General features: G+C 41.6%; 1 protein-coding gene across 2 annotated transcripts; it reads right to left on the bottom strand.

The window, feature by feature from the left end:
- Window positions 1-2,487: 2,487 nt before the first annotated feature.
- On the bottom strand, window positions 2,488-20,628 carry Chrna1 (cholinergic receptor nicotinic alpha 1 subunit). 2 transcript variants are annotated; one of them, XM_026405653.2, is made up of 10 exons: window positions 20,405-20,628; window positions 19,635-19,746; window positions 15,050-15,195; window positions 14,892-14,936; window positions 13,483-13,592; window positions 10,579-10,774; window positions 9,853-10,090; window positions 5,553-5,776; window positions 3,478-3,717; window positions 2,488-3,153 (listed from the first exon to the last, which is right to left on the bottom strand). In XM_026405653.2, the coding sequence occupies exons 3-10, from the start codon at window positions 15,149-15,151 to the stop codon at window positions 3,022-3,024; spliced, it is 1,287 nt and encodes a 428-aa protein (XP_026261438.1). In that variant the 5' UTR covers window positions 15,152-15,195; window positions 19,635-19,746; window positions 20,405-20,628; the 3' UTR covers window positions 2,488-3,021. The 2 variants fall into 2 exon arrangements, with proteins under 2 accessions (XP_026261438.1, XP_026261437.1); XM_026405652.2 differs by lacking the exon at window positions 19,635-19,746.
- Between the last annotated feature and the right edge of the window lie 473 nt (window positions 20,629-21,101).

A 21,101-nucleotide genomic window follows, 5' to 3' on the forward strand; every position in this document is an offset into this window, starting at 1 on the left:
ACAAGCTTCTCCAGGGACCTCCCCACATAACTGAGCTTCTCTTCTGGTCAGAAAGATTTTTACACAGGATAGCAACAAAAACTTCTGCAGAGGGCATTGTGGTTTATAGCTTCCTCTTTTTGCAAATGCCAGGTTTGCAGAAGAAAAAAAAAACCAGAACTTGTAAACCTCTGTCTAGCCTAAAAATATGGATAAATAGTAACTCTTTTGTACCCCCCCACTGATATGTAGCCACCCCACTGAGTATAAAGACTTTCCAGACTCAGTGTCCAGAGATTTTTAGGCCATAGATACTCTGGGCTGCTGCAGCTAAATAAACTTGCTTCCTGAAAATTCCTCAGGTGCCGCTCATCTTCTGTCCTACATCATCACTAGGGAGATGAATCCCAGCACCCCCACCCCTTTACATTGGTGGCCTTCTGGAAACTGGGCCTTCCCTAAGGGACAAGATGTGGAGCATTAAAGTCTTGGGCTTGGCAGCAGCTTGCTGGCACTGATGTCTGGGCCGATGCAGGACACACTGTAGCATTGCTCTGTCGACTCAGGACTAAGCCTGCTGGCTCCCAGGACCAGGGTGGCGGGTGGGGGGGGGGGATTATTTGATGTAACAGGAACAGGATGAGAGCAGGAGTTCACAGACCTGGTTTGTCACTACTCAGCTCTGTGACCCAAGGGAGGCCACTTCTCTGGGTCCTGGTTTACTTGACTATAAAGTGAGTGTAGGGAATGAGGTGTTTTTTTTTTTTTTTTTTTTAGTCTTTTCTCTAAAGTTGGTGATCAGGGACTCAAGCCTTTAGTTTGCTCTTTTCTTAAAAATTGTGGTAAAATATGTAGAACATAAAATTTATCACTTTAATCATTTTTAAGTATGTAGCTCAGTGGTGTTAAATATATGCACAATTTAGTGCCTCCACCACTCTCCATCTCCAGAACATTTTTATCTTCCCCCCCAAAAAAAAATCTGATTACATTAAATAGTATCCCCCCTACTCCCCAATTCCCCTATCCCAGTTTTTGATAACCTCTATTTTGTTTCTGCTTCTTTAAATTTATAGGTACCTCATATAAGTGGAATCAGAATATTTGTCCTTTCCTCAGGCTTATTTCACTATTTCACTTATAATGTTTCTGAGGTTTCTCTACATTATAGCATAGATCAGAATTTTATTGCTTTTGAAGGCTTAATACTACTCCATTGTATACACGCTACATTTTGTTGGCCATTTACCCTCAGTGGACACAGGGTTGTTCTTTCTTTTGGCTATTTGCTTCTTTGAACATGGGCTTACGGGTGTCTGTTCAAGTGTCCACTTTCAATTCCTTTGGGTGTATACTAAGAATGGAATTGCTGGATCATATGGTAACTCTGTGTGTAACTTTTTGAGGAACTGCCAAACTATTTTACCTTTAAAATAGGGAAATAGTTTTATCCTTCAATGAGGACACCCCACCCTTCTAAAAGTGTGCGATTGGGAGTCTGTTGGAGGACAGAAGCCACCTGAGCTCAGGCACCCTGTCTGTACCAGTCAACATTGTCTCTGGAGCTGACATGGGTCTGGTGTGTTTGATGTTCTGAAGGCCTTTTCTGAGCCCAGAGTCACATGGTTTCTCATTCTAGGGTAAACTATATTGAGACTGGAAGTTTACTTCAGAGAGAAAAATCATTGGGGCTGGGATTGTGGCTCAGTGGTAGAGTGCTTGCCTAGCATGCATGAGACCCTCGGTTCGAACATCAGCACCACATAAATGTAAAATAAAGATATTGTGTCCACCTCAAAACTAAAAAATAAATATTAAAAAAAGAAAGAAAAATCATTTCCTCTCTTCTTCAGAACTTTAGAAATGGTGATCATGTGAGCACACATTTCTGGTTTCATTTGTAGGAATTGAACCCCAATGATTGATGTAAAGACTGAGAAAAAAAATGCAGGCAATGTAATTGGGAAGGTGGAAAGATAGTTGACACTAAGGCCGAAGTGCTCAAGAACACTGAACAGAGTCACAGAATGGTCTTGATCAAGGCAAGGGTGAGGGGGAGAGCAAGCGAGCAGATGCCTGAACCAGCTGAGTTGCTTTGGAATCTCAAGGTTTGGGTTCAAATCTCAGTTCTTCTACTAACAGTCAAACTTAACCTTCTTGAAATCAGTTTTCTCCTTTGTAAATAAGGCCATTACAGGGATGGTATGAAAATTGTTATGATGAAATAAAACCACATAGGTGAGATGATTCCCATAGTACCTCCAACTCATGCTCAATAATGTTGCCACCTGTTTACCTTCAAACTTGAGAATCAAAACCAGGTTCCCTGTTAAATTGGGACACCTAGGGCTCAGGTGTAGCTCAGTGGTAGAAGGTATGTATAGCATGCATAAGGCCTCAGATCACTCCCTAGTACCCCCACACAAAAAAAGAAAAAAAAACACCTGAGGAAACCCCCACACCCCAGTTCTTAGAAATCTATTTTTAAAACATGGATTTTTGAGGCTGTTTGCATTTCCATGGTCATTCTAGAAATTGCTTTATTTTCTTTCTATTGTTTCCGCTCTGCAAATCAAATGGTTAATCTTTTGGGGAGCGGGTACATGGGGATTTCTTGGTAGATACAAAACTGATTCTTAAGCAAAGGACTCTATTCCAAAAAAAGAAAAGAAAAAGAAGAGGAGGAGGAAAAAAAGAAGAGCAACCAAGAAAGCAATTAGCAATAACACAACAGAAAATCTTGGCTATCTGGCAAAACTCTTCCAGATGCCATTTGGAAATGAACACTTCTATAAAGGGTCCAGTTTCATTTACTGAGAAGGATTCACTTTCCAGGGAGACACCGCAGAAGTGCAGGGAGAAGCTAAGGGGAATCACCCAGAGACCATGACCTCATAAAAATGGACATCGTTACTATTAATCATAAGTGCAGAAAACTTCATGTTTGATAAGAGAGAATATGTCTAAGTATACAAATCCTCCTTTTCTCGTTTTATTCTGCTCTGGTGGGTCCTGGGGCAGAGCTAGGCTCAATGCAACTTCTCATCCTTGCTGGTTTAATTCAATGAGCCGACCTGCAAACACAGCCAGAGTGCCGATGAGACAGACAAGCATGAAGACTCCCAGGAGAATGTGGTCCATCACCATTGCAACATACTTCCACTCTTCAGACGCCTGGGTGAGGGGAGAGTGTTAGAATTCCACTAAGGTGATTATTAGAGACTTACAGAGTTTATGCTACATATTATCGATGGGTCCTTTAATTTGTAGGTCTCAAAGCCCTCCACATCCCTTGGCTGGCATGATCTTTAACTTTTGAATAATAATTCACAACATGATGAGTTACTAAAGTGACCTAGAGGTGGTCCCGAAAGAACATGTTAGGTTGGTGGCTGCATCTTGAATGCTAGCTTAACTGTCAAACCAAACCCATTTGTCTGCAGTCATGTATTTGATCATTTAAACTCAGAGGGGAAGATTTCAAACTGCAGAGCTTACGTTATTGGACTCCTGGTCTGACTTCATGGTCTCTGCGATGTACTTGACGCCCTCAATGGCACTTTTCACCTCGGGATGTTTGATCAGGGGAGAGTGGAAGCCCATGGGTGGAGGCCCTGGTTTCCCAGAAATGTCAGAAATATCAATATCTTCTGTAAAAATCTTTTTGTCTTGTTTATCTCTGGATGGTCTTTTCATTGTGGAGAAAAACATAATATTTGGGATAGTGTCGATAAAAACCTAATAAAAAAGCAATCCATGTATGAGAATTATTGTCAACACAGGCAAACATCAAACTCTGAATTATCAACGTAATCTTGGACAAGTCATTCAACGTATCTCAGCCTCAACCTTGACAGGCTCCTTGTCTTTAAAACAAAAAGAACCATACTAGATGTTCCCAAAGACTCCTTCATATCCACTCCTTCATAACCACTGTGTCAAATTACAGTGGTTGCGATGACTCTGTAATATGAAAAGTTTGCCACCAGAGGGAGCCTGTGAGCAGCCGGCAACCTTTTAGGACATCAGACACCAGGGAGACTTTTGCTTCAGAACCCCCTGTAGACAACAGAAAGGTCCTAGCAATGTGTTTCCAGGATCATTTAGTTAAAGAAAGGGCTCTTTGCCTCATGTATAAATTTCTGTCCCCCAAAGTAGGTAGACTGTTTTCTTCTCTTTCTTTATAAAGAAACTGCAACATGGGTATTGCCAGGAGTCAAGGAGGACTGCTAATTGCCTCCAAAGAGTACATGGTAACCATTAGTTTCTCTGGCAATTTATGACATAAAGATTCTAGGCTTTAGTGTCTCTGAAGTTTTATCCAAAAGAGCACATATTTGGGCTGTAGGTGTAGATCCGTAGTGGAATGCTTTCCTTGCATGTGTGAGGCTCTGGGCTTAATCCCAGCACCAAAGGGGATGGGATTTGAAATGTCAGCACATTTTTAAATTCAGCAATGTAAACATTTGAGACAAAATTCCTCACTTTTGTGTTATTTCCTCAAGCCCTCTGTTTTAGTCAGCAGTTTTTGCCACTGTGACCACAAACCTGACAAGAACAATTTGAGAAAGTTTATCTGACACTCAGGTTTCAAAGGCCTCAGTCCACAGATGGCCTACTTCATTGCTCTGGGCCCAAAGGGAGGCAGAGCATCATAGGGGGAGGAAAGCAGCTCAGGACATGGAAGGAGAGAGAGAGAGAGAGAGAGAGAGTGAGTGTGTGTGTGAGAGAGATAGAGAGCTCTGCTCATCAGGGAAAAAATACAGAACCCAAAGGCACAACCCCTGTGACTTACCTCCTCCAGCCACACCCGACCTGCCTATAGTTACTATGCATTTAATCCCTGTGAGTGGATTCATCCACGGGTTAGGTTAAAGCTCTCATAACCCAATCACTTAACTTCTAAAAATTCTTGCATCGTCTAACACATAAACTTTTGGGGGACACATCATATCTAAACCCTAACACCCCTCTTTCATCTCTAAATCTCATTCTATTCTCAGCTGATGATTTTACTAGCAAAAATAAGTAAGTCTGTTCCCAAATTGAAAGACACACAAATGGAAATCTTAAGAATGTCACAGCATAAAAAAGATGGAGATTTATTCATCTCTATTCAAAGAGATCCTTGAAACTTTTTTTTTTTTTTTTTTTTTAAATTTTTTTTTTTTTTTTTTTAAAGAGAGAGTGAGAGGGACAGAGAGAGAATTTTAATATTTCTTTTTCTTAGTTCTCGGCGGACACAACATCTTCGTTTGTATGTGGTGCTGAGGATCGAACCCGGCCCGGCCGCACACATACTAGGCGAGCGCGCTACCGCTTGAGCCACATCCCCAGCCCGAGATCCTTGAAACTTGAATTTAGAATGTGCTTTATAAATTCTGGTATTTTTTTTCCTTTCTCTCTCATGAGTTGTCCCTAGAAAGAAGACAAGGAAAGTTCTTCACCCAAGTCCCCTGAAGTCCAGAAAGGACATAGGTTTCTAAACGTGCGCAAGTATTGGCTAGAACAACACCGGCTCTTGTCTAAGGGGGGACCTGGAAGTGTCCTTCCTAGGTGCCGCCTGCACTCACCTTCCGCACCCACTCGGGCATCACGTGGGTGCTGGGAGAGCGGTGGTGTGTGTTGATGACAATGACGGTGATAATGATGGACGCGATGACGAACACCATGGTGAACAACATGTATTTTCCAATCAAGGGCACGGCACTGGAGGTGGAAGGGATCAGCTCCACAATGACCAGAAGGAACACAGTCAAGGACAGTAAGACAGAGATGCTCAGCGTCATTTTCTCTCCTAGGAAGACAAAAAGAAGAAACCCAACAATCCACCATGATGGACAGAATTGGCCCCTCCCAATATATTGAAATTCTAAACCTCAGGATCTCAAAATCTGACTGTATTTGATAGATAAGACCTTTAAAAGGTAATTAAGTTTAAATGAAGTTATATGGGGTCCCTAATCCAATATGACTGGTGTCCTTCCAAGGGAGAATGCGGACACAAACCATGTGAGGGCATGGGACAAGGCAGTCACTTGCAGAGCAGGGAGAGAGGCCTCAGAAGAAACCAATCCTGCCAACACCTTGATCTCAACTTTTAGCTTCCAGAATGGTGAGAAATGGATGTCTGTTGTTTGAATCACCCAATCTGTGGTACTCTGTCACGGCAGCCCTTGCAAACTTATTTACCTCTGAAATCCAAAGGTGAGGGAATGTGACCCATGTTCATGAAACATCATTGTAGAATTTTTTTTTCTTGCATAATTTCCTGCATGACCTTCACTGTACCCATGATGACAAGTGGCAAGATTTTCTATGAGAAGGTGCCAAGAAGTAAATGTCTACTTCATCTCATGCCCCAGGATTTTGTTTCTTGGTGGAACCTAGGGAGCTGAGAGGGATTATGGGTTGGCAAGCAGACTCAGGGTGGCAGGCTTTCCTTCTGCAGCAGAATGTGTTAAACTGTATAAAACAGAACCACATGAATAGCCACTGCAATCCCTAGCAAAAAAAGACCAATATCTGATTTCAAAATACACTACAGAGCCATAGTAGCAAAAAAAAGCATGGTACTGGCAAAAAAAGAAAAAAAAATAGGCATGTAAACCTACAGAAGAGAATAGAGAACACAAAGACAAACCCAGCTATGGCCATGTGATCCCTGAAAAAGGTGCCAAAAAGCATACATTAAAGAGAACCTTCAATAAATGTTGCTAGGAAAACTGGATAGCCATCTGTAGAAGATTGGAACTAGATCCCAGTCTCTTACCCTGTACAAAAATCAATTAAAACTGGGGCTGGTGTTGTGGCTCAGTGGTAGAGTACTTGTCTAGTATGTGTGAGGCACTAGGTTAGATTCTCAGCACCACATATGTATAAATTAATTAAGTAGAGGTCCATCAACAACTACAAATTTAAAAAATCAATTAAAACTGTATCAGTCTTCAGTATAAGACCTGAAACTGCTAGAAGAAAACACTTCAGATAAGAGGCACAGGCAATGACTTCCTGATTAGGACTCCTATTGCTCAGAAAATAATACGAGATTTGACAAATGGGATGACATCAAATTTTAGAAGCTTCTGCACAGCAAAGAGAACAGTAAAGAGAGTGAAGGGGCAGCTTACAGAATAGGAGAAAAATCTTTGCCAATTACTCTTCTGACAGGGAATTAATACACAAACTAAAAACCAAAATAATAATAATAATAATAACGACAAAAAATCCCACCAAATAACCCTATCAATAAATGGGCAAATAAACTGAATAGACACTTCTCAAAAGAAGAAATACAAATGGCCAATAATTACATGAAAAAATGTTCAGCATCTTTAGCTGTGAAGGAAATAAATGGAAATCAAAACTGTACTGAAATTCAGTCTCACCCCTGTCAGAATAGCAATCATCAAAAAATGTAAGTAAGAATAAATGCTGGTGAGGATTTAGGGAAAAAGAAACCCTTGCACACTGTTGGTGGGGATGTAAATTGGGACAGCCACTATGGAAATCAATATGGAGGTCCTTCCAAAAATAAAAAGTAAAAATAGAACCACCATATGAGCCAGCTAAAGCTCTTCTTGGTATATAACCAAAGAAATTAATATCAGCATACTATAGAGATACCTGCATACTCATGTTTCTTGCAGCACAATTCACAATAGCCAAGTTATGCTGTCAGTCAAGAGATGAGTGGATAAAGAAAATGTGGTATAGATATACAATGGAGTTTTATTCAGCCACAAAGAATGAAATTATGTCATTTGCAGGAAAATGGATGGAAGTGGAGAGCAATATGTTAAGTGAAACAAACCATGTTCCAAGTACTGTATGTTTTCTTTCATACATGGAGGCTAGAGAGAAAAAAGAAAGGAAAAAAAAAAAGCATGATGATCGGGGGGAATCTCATGAAAACAGAAGGGAGACCACTAGGGTAGAGAGAAAGGAACAGGGGAAGGAGGAGAGGTGGGCAGGGGGAGGTACGGGGGAATGAAATAGATCAATTTTGTTATATGCACATATGATTATGCCACAATGAAACCTGCTATCTGTATAACTGATATGCACCAATAAAAACTATTTAAAAAGTAAAGCATATGGGAGGACCACATAAGTTAAATGCAAATACTGCAACATTTTATATAAAGGAATTGGGCATTCACAGATTTTTGTATCCTGGGGTCCTGGAACCAATCCTCTGTAGATACTAAGGGACAACCATAAACACTGGGTGAAAGTGGAGGCAACATGAGATTGTCCACTCTACCTGCCGGGTGGGAAGGCCTTTGAAAGTGAAGAAGAAGTCACAATTGTAAATATATTTATCAAGCTACAATTTCTTGACTAATAATAAATAATAGCTAACGTTTACCAAGGATAATATAGTCATTGTCCTAAAGGCTTTTCAAGCATAAATAATTGAATATTTATAGACACTAATTATTTCCATATTTCCCTGACAGTGTTTTCTTTATTTACTTTAAGAAGCTTTATTTGGGGCTGGGGTTATAGCTCAGTGGTAGAACGCTTGTCTCATACATGTGAAACACTGGGTTAAATCCTCAGCACCACATAAAATAAATAAATAAATAAAATAAAAGTACTGTGTGTCCATCTACTTTAAAACTATTTTAAAAAAACAAGAAGAAGAAGAAGAGGAAGCTTCCAGCAACTTAAAGGCTGAGGCAGGAGGATTATGAGTTCAAAGCCAGCCTCAGCAACTTAGCAAGGCCCTAAGCAACTCACTGAGACTTAAATAAAATATTTTTTTAAAAAAGAGGTGGGGAGGGGCTGGGTTGTGGCTCAGTGGTAGAGCGTTCGCCTAGCATGTGGGAGGCCCTGGGTTCGATCTTCAGCACCACATAAAATAAATAAATAAATAAAGGTATTATGTCCAACTATAACTAAAAAAAAATACTTTAAAAAGAGGGGGGTGAGGAGTGGCACTTGGGATGTGGCTCAGTGGTTAAGTGCCCCTGGGTTCAATCATTTGTTTAAAAACTAGTACAATCACTGGGCACAGTAGTACATGCCATAATCCCATCTACCCGGGAGGCGGAGGCAGGAGGATTGCAAGTTCAAGGCTGGCCTGTGCAACCTAACATAATCTTGTCTAAAAATCAAAACCAAAAATGGCTGAAATGTAGTTCAAAGGTAGAATGCTTTCCTAGCATGTGCAAGGCCATGGGTTTAATCTCCAGTATGAAAAAAAAAATGAGTACCATCATGAGAACATACATACATTCAGCCGGGGGAGGATCTTCCTGCCTTATTCTCCATTGTGTCCCTGCTGTGTAGGCATTGCTCAACAAGTCTTTATTGAATGAGTGAATAATATTTTCCCCTTTCTGAACAGTTAGATTTAAATTTTTGTGAGTTTAAAAAAATCAGTTGGATAAAATTGCTACCTGTCATAAGTTTGAGGGGCGTCTGCACCATCTTTTCCTCCTGCTTGTCTGCCATCAATTGTTTATGAGTAGGGACTTGCTGGCAGACATATGGGTACCCGTCCCCTGTTCAGTAGATTGTTGGTGTTTGATGAAATTATATCACAGATGTGATTACTCAGTAGGAGGTAAGTAAGTTGTCCAGGCTGATATGTGGGAAAGAATTGCCACTTGGGAAGTACGGTCTCATGTGTAAAGGTATTGCCATCTGGAAACAGACATGCAAAAGTGATATTCTAGTGGCAAACTCAGTAAAGGAGCAATGCCCAGAAGAGTCCATCTAAGGAAAGCAACTTTGTAGAGGAAGTGACATGAGGAGGTCTGTGAGCACACACCTAACCCCGCAAATTTCTGGGCACACAGATGGTATTGGGCAAATAGATGTTGGTGACCAATTCACTTTAACAGTCATGACAACGGCACCCACCTGAGTCTGTAGGCAGGTAGAACACCAGGCTGGTTAAGAAGGAGAAGAGCAGGCAGGGGATGATGACGTTGACGATGAAGTAGAGAGGCAGGCGCTGCATGACGAAGTGGTAGGTGATGTCCAGGTAGGGGGTGCTGGGGCAGCAGGTATAGAATACCCAGTGCTTCCAGCCCCGGGCCTCCTTGATCACCCATTCCCCGCTCTCCATGAAGTTGCTCAGGTCTGGCTGGTCACTTTCCTGAAAAATGAGATGAGATTTGGAAACCCTAGCCAAGTTATCTGGGGGGTGGGGGAGGGCAGGGTTTTGTAATCAGCCATGATAAGGTAATAATCCCCAGTTCTGTGGGCCACATATCCAGGAGGGACTTGGGGCCACCTCCACTTTGGGGTCTTGGACTCCTTTCCCATAACATAAGGAGTTTAGATTACTGGGATTCTTCATTTGGGCTCCATATTCAAGATTTATAACATTGGCTACTTAGCCCATTCCAGACAGATTTAATCAAAATTCTTGAGACTGTGCTGGGCATAAGGAGTTTCTTTCAGTTCCAAGATAGTTCTTATAAGCAGCACATCAAGAATCTTCCTAACCAACTGAGAACCATCAGACAAGAGCCTCCCAAGTTGTAACTGGTTCTGAGAGCCTGTGGTTATCTAGGGGCAGAGTCAGAGACCTGAACCACACTTCTCCTGAAACCAGCATCATCACACGGAGTCCCTACCTACCGGGTTGATGGACACCACAGAGCCATCATAGGTCCAGGTGCCCAGCTTCATGCTGCAGTTCTGCTCATCAAAGGGAAAGTGAGTGACAATGATCTCACAGTAGCTTTTGAAGATGGCTGGAGGTGTCCATGTGATGTGGCCCGTGTAGTCCAGGAGCACTTTTGTGAACTTGACAATAGCAAAGTCGCCATCTGCACTGCAATTGGGATAAGGGAAGAAAAAGGTTCCAAGTGACAGATGAGCCTTCCATTCTGCCTGCAGATATTAACAGGAGACAGCTGCTAATTATTCTAGTACTAATTATAGAAGCTTGCTTTCTGGTCGTGTTGCTTTTTAAATCTATGGCAGTGTTTCCCAAATTTGTCTGATAATAAGAGTCACTGGGGTGCTTATTACAGATGCAGATTCCCAAGCACCATTTAGGTCAGCTCTGAGTTAGACTATCTGGGAAGGAAGTGGGAATCTATGGGTTTAAAGAAATAGCAGGTAACATGGGTACACTGCATCTCAGATGTTCTTTCTCTGTCCTCAGTGATATTTGTAATGTTCATATCCACCTATATCCTCAGGATATACTTTGAGAGTTAGCTCGGAAAGCAAAGGAATTTAAAATAAAATGTTTCTCCAGTAACTCCTTTCTGTGGCAAGGGGTCTGTTACATTAAGAACCATTTAGGACTGGGAGTGTGTCTCAGTGGTGGAGTCTTGCTTGGCATGCAGGAGGCCCCAGGTTCAATCCCCAGCATGGAGGGCAAGGTGATCTATCCAGTGGGGTGGGATCATGAACTCAGATTAAGGGCCAGGCAGGTAAGATATGAAGAAGGAGCCCCCACACAGTGCTGCGTATGGCCACGTGGGAGTAGATGCCCATTGTTGCCAGATATTTGGCTTTTTTCTTGGTCAGAAGGTGAAAAACATACATTTTTTGAGTCAAATATTTCCTTTTTTTTCCTCCCCCTAGCCCCAGGGCTGGAGATGGAACAGAGGGGTCTCATGCATGTTAGGCAAGTGCTGTGTCATTGAGCCATTGCCCTGCCCCAAATTTTTCACATTTTTTATTGTAGAATTTTTCTAGACAGGCTAAAAATCTAAATTTTATATGATATTTCCTGATTTTCCAATGGTGGATATATATATATATATATATATATATATATATATATATATATATATATATAAAATTTATTTATTTTTTGAGAGAGAGAGAATTTTTTAATATTTATTTTTCAGTTTTCGGTGGACACAACATTTTTATTTTATTTTTATGTGGTGCTGAGGATCGAACCCAGTGCCCTGCGCATGCCAGGCGAGCGTGTTACCCCTTGAGCCACATCCCCAGCCCTATATATATTTTTAAATCAGGGAGCTGGGCATAGTAGCACATACCTTTAATTTCAGCTATTTGAGAGGCTGAGGTAGTAGGATTAGAAGTTCAAGCCTAGCCAAGATGATATAGCAAGACTCTGTCTCAAAATAAAAGAGCTGGGGATGTAGTTCAGTAGTAGAGCACTTGCCTAGCATGCTTAAAGCCCTGGGATTAATTTCAAGTACTGCAAAAAAATAAAATTAAAAAGAAAAACATGGTATGCACTAAAAAGTAGCAATAAGCCACTTCTATAGGCCTTATTCAGTGGACATTCTTCCATAAACAGACTGTGTCCAAGGGACTTTGCAAAAAAGTGAGGCAATTAGAATAGGTATTGAGGGCTGGAGGTGTAGCTCAGTGATCAAGCCTTGCATGATTAGGACACTGGGCACCAGGAAGTATTAGAGTAGGAGTTAAATCAGTGGGGTGGGGTTTGCTCCCATGGGATTTTAGGGACTTAATGGCATGTATTGATCCCTCCTGTTGTAAAACAAGAGATTTTTCTTTCCCCGACTTTTCCTTGGGACTGAAGTACGATTCTTAACCCAGAGAACTGTGTGGCATTAGACCCTCCTGAAAGAGCAGAGGGTCAAAAGATTGTCTTAGTCTCTCCCAATAAGCAGGTAAACTGAGGTTCTCTCTCCACCAGGGTGTTCCTAAGTAAGCATGTCAGAAAGCCCAGAGAACTTTAACTGCTTCCCCCAGGTTCTGCCTGAAAGAAACTGAACATCGAGATTCTGCTATGTCAGCATATTTGTCCAAAAAGTTTATATCGCTGATTGGGCAATTTGGCTCAAACTTGATCGTAAGTATAACTGGACAACATGTAGTAGAAAAATCAAAGCTGGGTAGGCTGCCGTAAAGTGCATCATTTTTATCCACTGGCCCTTGTCCCACACACCCCATACATCTGCTGGAACGCACAGCTTGCTCCCCAGACCCACATGGAGTGATGTCAGACTGTAAATCCTCTAGGCCAACGACAAATGCTCCTGTCTGGGGAGGATGCTCTTTGAAATGAACATTCCCTGACAAATGAAGGGCATATGATAATGAACGTGTCATTAAACCGGCGTGTCTTGAATCACATTATAATTTCACAACAGGCAGTCTGTCATGGGACCTGGTGGATGGGCAATGCAGGCATTCTGGACCATCAGTGTCAGGATGACGTTCAGGAGGTGATGAGTATCAACCTCGGGAGTACAGACCGATTAGGTAGGAAGGACATTTGATTCCAAGGAACTTGGGGATAAGAAGTTTGGGTGCTTTGGATGGTTGCCACACACCCCTCAGGAGCTCTCAGGGATTAAATAAATGCTCCCCACCCACAGTCTTGATCCAATTTGGCTCTGATCATTGTTTCTATTCGTAACATGAGACACCATATGGCACTGCCTGGCCTGTCAACGTGGCTCTGGTTTTTAAGGGTTATTTAATGTTAACGTGGTGAGAAGCAGGCCACAGTCAGCCCTTCCGTGCGGACACGGGGCTCTGCCTGCCCCAGGAATCCCCCTCCCGCCTGTCTGCTTTGCTTACTTGTTATAGAGAACTAAGTCCGGCCGCCAGATCTTTTCAGAGGGAATGTGAATTTTTTTCACACCACCATAGTCATCTGGATTCCATTTTAGGTTGTAATCCACCCATTGCTGGAAATGAAGACATTGAAGCAATTAAAAAGTCAAAAACATTTTATAAAATGTTTGGGGGGTGAAGAGCCTTCATGGTCTCAGTAATTCTGAAACGGACAGAAATTATGTTTGGATAAGGAAAGTCTGATTCAGAATTCAGCTTTTACTTTAGCCAACAGTAACAGCAAAGTGTGTGCATGGGTACTAAGTACTGGACCTGGTCCTCACAACAGTCCTATAGAGCGATTAGTGACCTTAGTTTACAGAAAAGGAAGCAAAGGGACCCCAGGTCACACAGCTGAGGGTGGCAGATCCACCAGGCCACACTGTCCACCCTCAGGAAAGGAGATTGGCCCTAATGCAAACATTTATGGCAAGCAGGCAAAATCATTTCTAAAAAGCATTATATATTTTCCTGCACTAAAAAAATATATATATATGCCCAATGTAGTGAATTTGTTTTTTTTTTTGTTTGTTTGTTTGTTTGTTTTTACTGTGCTTGTTGTTTTGGTACTGGTAATTGAACCCAGGGGCACTACTCTACTACTGAGCCACATCTTTGTCCTTTTTATTTTTTTATTTTGAGACAGTGTCTTCACTCAGTTGCTGGCCTTGAGTTTGGAATCCGCCTGTCTCAGCCTCCTGAGTCACTGGGATTATCTGGCTCAATGTGGCAAAATGGGATAACACAAAGGTATGGGCTGAATTGTGTCCCTTTAGAATTCCTGTGTTGAAGTCCTAACTCCCAGTATTTCAGAATGTGACTTTATTTGGAAATAGGGTCTTCACTGAGATTACTAAGTGAAAATGAGGCTGTTAAGGTAAGCATTACTTCAATATAACTGGTGTCCTTATAAAAAGGGGAAATTTAAAAACATCTATGTCTCTCAGATGTATACCCAGGGAGAAAGCCATGTGAACATGATCTCATCTACAAGCCAAGGAGAAAGTTCTGGAACTTCTCTCATAGCCCTCAGAAGGAACCAATTCTGCTGGCATCTTGACCTTGAACTCCAAAATGGTAAGATGATAAATTTCTGTTGTTTAAGCTACCTAGAGTGTGGTACTTCGTTATGGTAGCCCTAGCAAATTCATAACATACAAAAAGCCCTGGGTTTAAAAAACAAAACAAAACAAACAAACAAAAAACAAGTCAAAACAACAACAACAAAAACACAACAGGGTCTATATCCCCATCATTCCAAAATCCTTACTTTTAACATTTTAGTGTATGTACCTAAATTGATTTCCTCTGGGCCCAGGTTTAATTTCAAGGTGAATAAAAATAACATAAATGCAGTTATCGTGCTGAATTACCTGCTTCAGACGAACATTGGTTGTCACAATCTGATTTACTTCATCCTGAAAAAAGAAAATGTCTCCTCTTTAGGGAATGGAGAGGCAACCAGAAGGGAGAGTGCCCCCAGGTGTGAGGGGTGGGTGCCACGCCCCCCCCCCCAGGGCCCCTGTCTCACCACATTGATGAGCTGTATCAGCTGCAGGCCCACGGTGACCTCCACAGCCTTGTGGTGGTCCTCCACTGGCCGGACCACGCTGCTATAGTTTTTAAATAGCATTGCCAACAGACGGGTCTCATGTTCGGAGCCCAGGACAAGACCAGCTGAGAAGCAAATGACACATACCCTGTCAGACACCACCCCCACCCTTTACTCACTAACACAAGGACATCAAGGCAAAACCAGAGCTCGGAAGGGCTCCTGGGTGCAGGTTTTGTTGCCTTAAGCTCCTTTCCAAGCGCAGTTGTTGGCATGGCGGATTATCACACCACTTGTACTTTGGACAGGTGACATTCCTTAATATAGTCCCTGGCTGAATCAAATTTGCCAGGAATATGCATACACAAAAAGAAGGGTCCACAAAAAAAGCCAATGTCAGTGTTTCAGAACTGACATTCACATGGGATAGTGAAATCTTGGACAAGGTGGCCTCAGATCGTTCGATGCCACGAACAGTCAAAAATAGGTGCTCAATCGCACTCCTCAGGAGGAACGTGGTTAACAAAACGGAAAGTAATGAGTGCTGGTGAGGCTGTGGAGACGCTGAAACCTCCCATGTGGCTGTGGGAATGTAAAGTAACAGGTTCTCAGCAAATCTGAGTTATCGTATGATCCTGCAGTTCTACCCCTAAGACCATACCCAAAAGAATAACAGCAACATCCAAAAGGTGGAAACAGCTCAAGTGTCTTTCGATAGATAAATGGATGATCTGGGTGAGGTGGCACACACCTGTAATATCAGCTACTCAGGAGGCTGACACAAAAGGATCACAAGTTTAAGGCCAGCCTGGACAATTTAGTAGACCCTGTCTCAAAAAAAAAAAAAAAAAAGGACTTGGGGACTTGGGGTATAGCTCAGTGCTATAGCACCCCTGAGTACTGCAGTCAGGGTGTAAAGATAAATGGATGAACAAATTGAAGTAGATCTGAACAATGGAACATTACTCAGCCACAAAAGGAATAAAGTACTGATCCATGCTACAGCACAGGTGGACTTTGACAATATCATGCTGAGTGGAAGAAGCCAAATGTAAAGGGACACGTGTTGTACGTTTTCATTTGTAGAAATGTCCAGAATAGGGAAAGCCACAGAAATGGAGAGATCAGAAGTTTGTGAGCATTGAGGTCTAAGGAGTGACTGCTTAATGGGTTTAGATTTTCCTTTTGGGATGATGAAAATGTTCTGGAACTAGTTAATAGTAATATCATTTAACATTGTAAATGTACTGAATACTGCTGAATTGTACACCTTAAAATGCTAAAATGATAAATTCATACAATGTGTGTTTTACCATAATTTTAAGCCATCACTGCTGGGGGATACACATCCCAGTTAAGTTGTTAAAAAAGTGAAAACCCTGTGCTTTGTTGACTGGGGTTGAGGGCTCTTGTTGGAAACATGAGTGACCCCATCTTTTCTACATTTCCTTCGAGATAGAGAGCGGCATCACCAAAGACAGCCCTTCTCTGCCCAGCAAGTTCTATGGTCTTTAGCAGCCTCAGATGAGGCGGGCAGACATCTCACTAGAGAAGGTGGTCCACTTGTCCAAGGTTGAGCAGCCAGAGGGCAGAACTCTGAGCAGAACCTGTGCGTGCTCCTGCACCAACTCTTAATCTCGGAGTGTGGTGTGGCTATGCTGGAACTTCACAACCACATGCACATTTATTCCTGGGAGAAAATGTGTTCCAAATTCCAGCAAGTGTCTTGTGAAAGAGCTTTGTAACTCAAGCCACACAGGAACGAAGGACTGTCTGCTCAGGGTAGTAGACACACGATTAGAGGAAGGAGACACACGATCCTTTTACTCTGGTTCATGTAACCAGATCTTCCTTTTCCGCAGGTTATTACTGAGGCCACCAGAACTTCTCCGTAGGCCAAGAAAATTTTAAATGTTGAATGAGTGAGATGCTTTCCCTTTTTGCCCAGTAGTATTAATTTTTAGCCTCTAAGATAGGTTATTTTTTATTTTTATTTTTGGGTACCAGGGATGAAACCCAGGGGCGCTTAACCACTAAGCCACATCTCTGGCCCCTTTTTTTATATATATATTTTATTTTGAGACAGGGTGTCTCTGAGTTATTAGGGCCTCACTAAGTGGCTGAGGCTGGCTTTGAACTTATTATACTTTTGCCTCAGTCTCCAGAGCCTCTGGGATTACAGGTGTGCATCACTGTAATCTTTACTATTTTTCTACTTTGATTCTACATTTGGAAGAGCTTGTAAAAAGTTATTATTAAATAAAAAATAATTATATATTTTCTCTTTTTATTAGTCAATGAAAATAATAACCAACACAACAATTTGTTATATGCCAGATATTCATATACATATATATATACTTAATACATACTAACTCAAATCTCACAACTAGATGCTACTCTTATCTCTACAGATGAAGAAACTGAGGCACAGGGAGGTTAAATGACTTGCCCATATTTCATAAGTGGTAGATTCAAGAATATAAACCCAGAGCCCAGGCTCTCAACCATGATTTCTCACCTAGGGCTTTAGATTTGCTTGAAATAATCATTGTAATGCAATGAATTGATACATTTTCACCCCTCTGTAAAATATGTATTTTAATGATCCCAGAGAGCCTTCTTCAAGCCCCTGTCTTTGTATTATTGCCTTGAATCCTTATAATAATCCTTTCAGGTTACTTTTTACCCCCACTTTACAGATAAAAAATCTGAGGTTCCAAGCTGAACAATCCATCCCTGGTTCCCCTGCCAGTTAGAGGTGGGATTATAGCAGAGGCAGTTTACCTCCTCCCTACAGATAAATGTATCATTTCCATACAGATTATTGAAGCTTTCAGTGTAGCTTAAATACCTTTATTGTTGTCTTCATGGACTCCAGGTAGAGAACCCTTGTTGACATAGCCTACCTCTTCATTTCTAATATCCCAAATTTTCTGAACCCCCAAATTCCCAGGCTACCAAACCAAAGCTTCCAAGGATACCAAGGTACATAACTCCACAGAGCTTCCACATGGCACCCCCCAAATGCCACCTGCAACTCTCCAAGGGAGTGTGTAGTTCAAAGATACAGTTTTTGCAATTGCTTCACTGAGCCCTTGGGACATGGCAGTCCTCCTGTCTGCCATGCCTTGTCCATCCCAGGCCCCACCCACCACTGGGACTGGGCCCTGGAGTGGATCGCTGAGCCTCTTGGCTGTCGTTTTGGCATTGTCCTGGGCTACTTATTCTTAAATGATTGTTTATTCCAGTTTAACAGCAATAACACACCATTTCATGGACTGGTTTCATTGGCACAGGTTAAAGGGACGAATATTTATAACATTCAAAGGAAGAATTCTATGAATCCCCTCCCAACTCCAATATGGTTTGAAGAGTTAGGTCAGTTCTTCATGGATTCAGTGAATCACAGTAAATAACTTTCATGAAAAGACAGTGTAAAAATAAACAGATCATGTCAGAGTCTCCCTTTTGGCAAGATTGTCTTGGTAATTTTTAGTCAGATGGTGTAACATCATTCATTCATCAAAGATTTTTTGAGTATTGCTGTATTGCTATAGGAGTTTGGAGATACATGAGCATTGCTATAGAAGTTTGGAGATATTCAAAGGTGAATCTGGCACAAATCCTATCTTTCTGTCTTCATAGAGTTTGACATATGTCATTAACATAAATAACCGTGAATGAGTTGGAAAATTAGATGCCATGAGAGAGATGACAATGAATTACTTGGGATTACAAAGGTGGAAGAGGTTGAAATGAAAGGTGCTGTGTAAATAGAATAGCAATGATTATATGTTCAGCTATCATAAGAAAAAGTGTTCTGATATGCATGAGCATTTTACCCAGAGAGGACTGATTGAGCCATAATTCCAAGTGTGCTTTTTGTATCATACTGGTCCAACTTGTATTTCTATGTAGGGAAGAGCCTCTGGGTTGGGCAAAATGACTTTTGGACTCTTACTAGTCACCGTGGGTAATTCTAATCTCTGATGCTGTGTCTCTTGCTACCTTGGTAATTTCAGGCTGCTTTCTGACTATGCATCTAACAAACAAAGTCTCCAACTGATCACATTCCAAAATTTATAAATTAAGTGACCTTGGGCAGGTCAGTCCTATCTTTCAGTCTGTTTCCTTACAATAAAAATTGAGGTGTTTGAATGCCTGATCTAGCTCTAAATTTCTATGAACCACCCCTGAGAATCAATACTAGCAAACTTTAGGTTTTGATCAAAATACATATTATAAACTTCTTTTCATAGCTAAACACACATTTTTAGAGGTTTTTGGTATCCTAAGAGATCTCTTAAGTATTTTTATAGAAGCATATCGCTTAGGAATTTTCATTGAGTGTGTTATTTGAACATGCACACACACATGCACTCACACACCAGGCCAGCTTAGATTGGATCAAGTCCAAATCCCACAGGATATAATTTAGCTGAGTTTAAACTATTTCCCTCAACCCTGCTATTGAAAAAATTAATAATATAGCTTTTTACCTCTTGTCCAGAGTCCTGTGCTTATCAGAGCAATATTAAAGAAATCACAGAATGTAAGTTACCTTATTTCTCAGTTGGGATGATATCACCAGTAAACTTTTACATGAAGCAATCAGCAAACATCTCCTATTTCCCTGTATCGGAAGTTTGGGATTCAGGATAATATTTCAGCTGCTGTGTTGTGACACATTCCAGAGCAGAGTCAGGTCAAGGGCTGTGTAAGTTTTTATAGCTTCAATTCAAATCCACACCTACATTTGGTAACATCCTTTTTTTTTTCCCCCCCAAGAATAGCAGGAATGCCTTCATATGGACATTTTTCACTTCAGAAGTTTAAAAAATTACAAAACAGTTCATCTCTATGGAGAGTTTAGTTACAATTATTAGGAGGCTTCTCTTTCTAGCACATGTATCTGTCAATCAATCCTCTTCATTATCAGAATTCTCTTAGAGCCACTAACGGCTTTGTTAACTCTATTACTTGTGATCAAAAGTTGCTGCGCTAGGTCCCCATTGTTTAAATTTGAAGGTATCCCCAGGTTGCGACAGTGGTCTACCATGTTTCAAGTTCTATAAGGCAGGCCCTGTGCCTGAGCAGGACACCAGGCACTGATAGAGACCCGGATGTCTCTGACCGGGCAGTTCCTATTTGATCTGGATAACATGAACTGAAAATTTTTATTCAAAACCCAATCAAAGAACATCAGGAAGAAACTGAAAAGAGTAACCTCTGGCTGGTGAGGCCCTGTGGTTCTGCGTTTCTTTTGAAGAAGCATGGCGGGGCCTCTAGTTCTTCAACCTTAAAGAACCCTCCCCCACCTTAGGTGCTTACCTGAGCAGAGGCCAAGGAACAGGAGGAGAGGCCGAGGCTCCATGGGCTGTGGGTGCTACTGTGGACTGGGAGCAGCGTGGTGGTCTGTGCTCCTCCCTGGCACACTCTGGCTGGACACTTGGCTGCTGGAGGGCTTGGAAAGCCGGTCAGCTCAGTGGAGCTATTGTCTTACACCACCTGTTTATGGCTGTGACAGCTGGTCTGTCCTCAGCCCTAGAGCCTAGAGCTGCTCAGGGCCTTATGCAGTTACAGGTGTGACTTTTTTTACACGATTGCTATATTTTTAACAAGCTGAGTGTGAGCTATATTTTATGTATACCTATTTATATCTCATATGTATATATGTGTTTTTTTTTTCCTCCCAGTACTGGGAATTGAACCCAAGGGTGCTCTATCATAGAGCTACATCCTCAGTCCTTTTTTTGTTTTTTATTTGGAGATAGGGTCTTATGAAGTTACCCAGACTGGCCTTGAACTTGTGATCCTGCTGGCTCAGCCTCCTGGCCCACTGGGATTACAGGAGTGCATCACAAGCCTCAGCTAAGCTGTTATATTTTAAATACATCATGAGTCTTGTCTTGTTTTGTTTTGTCCTTGTGGTGCTGGGGATCAAACCCACAGCCTCTCATATGCTAATATGCACTTTACCACTGAGCTACATTCCCAGCTCCAAGAATCAGTTCTTAATGGAAGAATT

This window comes from Urocitellus parryii, chromosome 1 (assembly GCF_045843805.1).
Source record: "Urocitellus parryii isolate mUroPar1 chromosome 1, mUroPar1.hap1, whole genome shotgun sequence".
NCBI classification, from domain to species: Eukaryota; Metazoa; Chordata; class Mammalia; order Rodentia; family Sciuridae; genus Urocitellus; species Urocitellus parryii.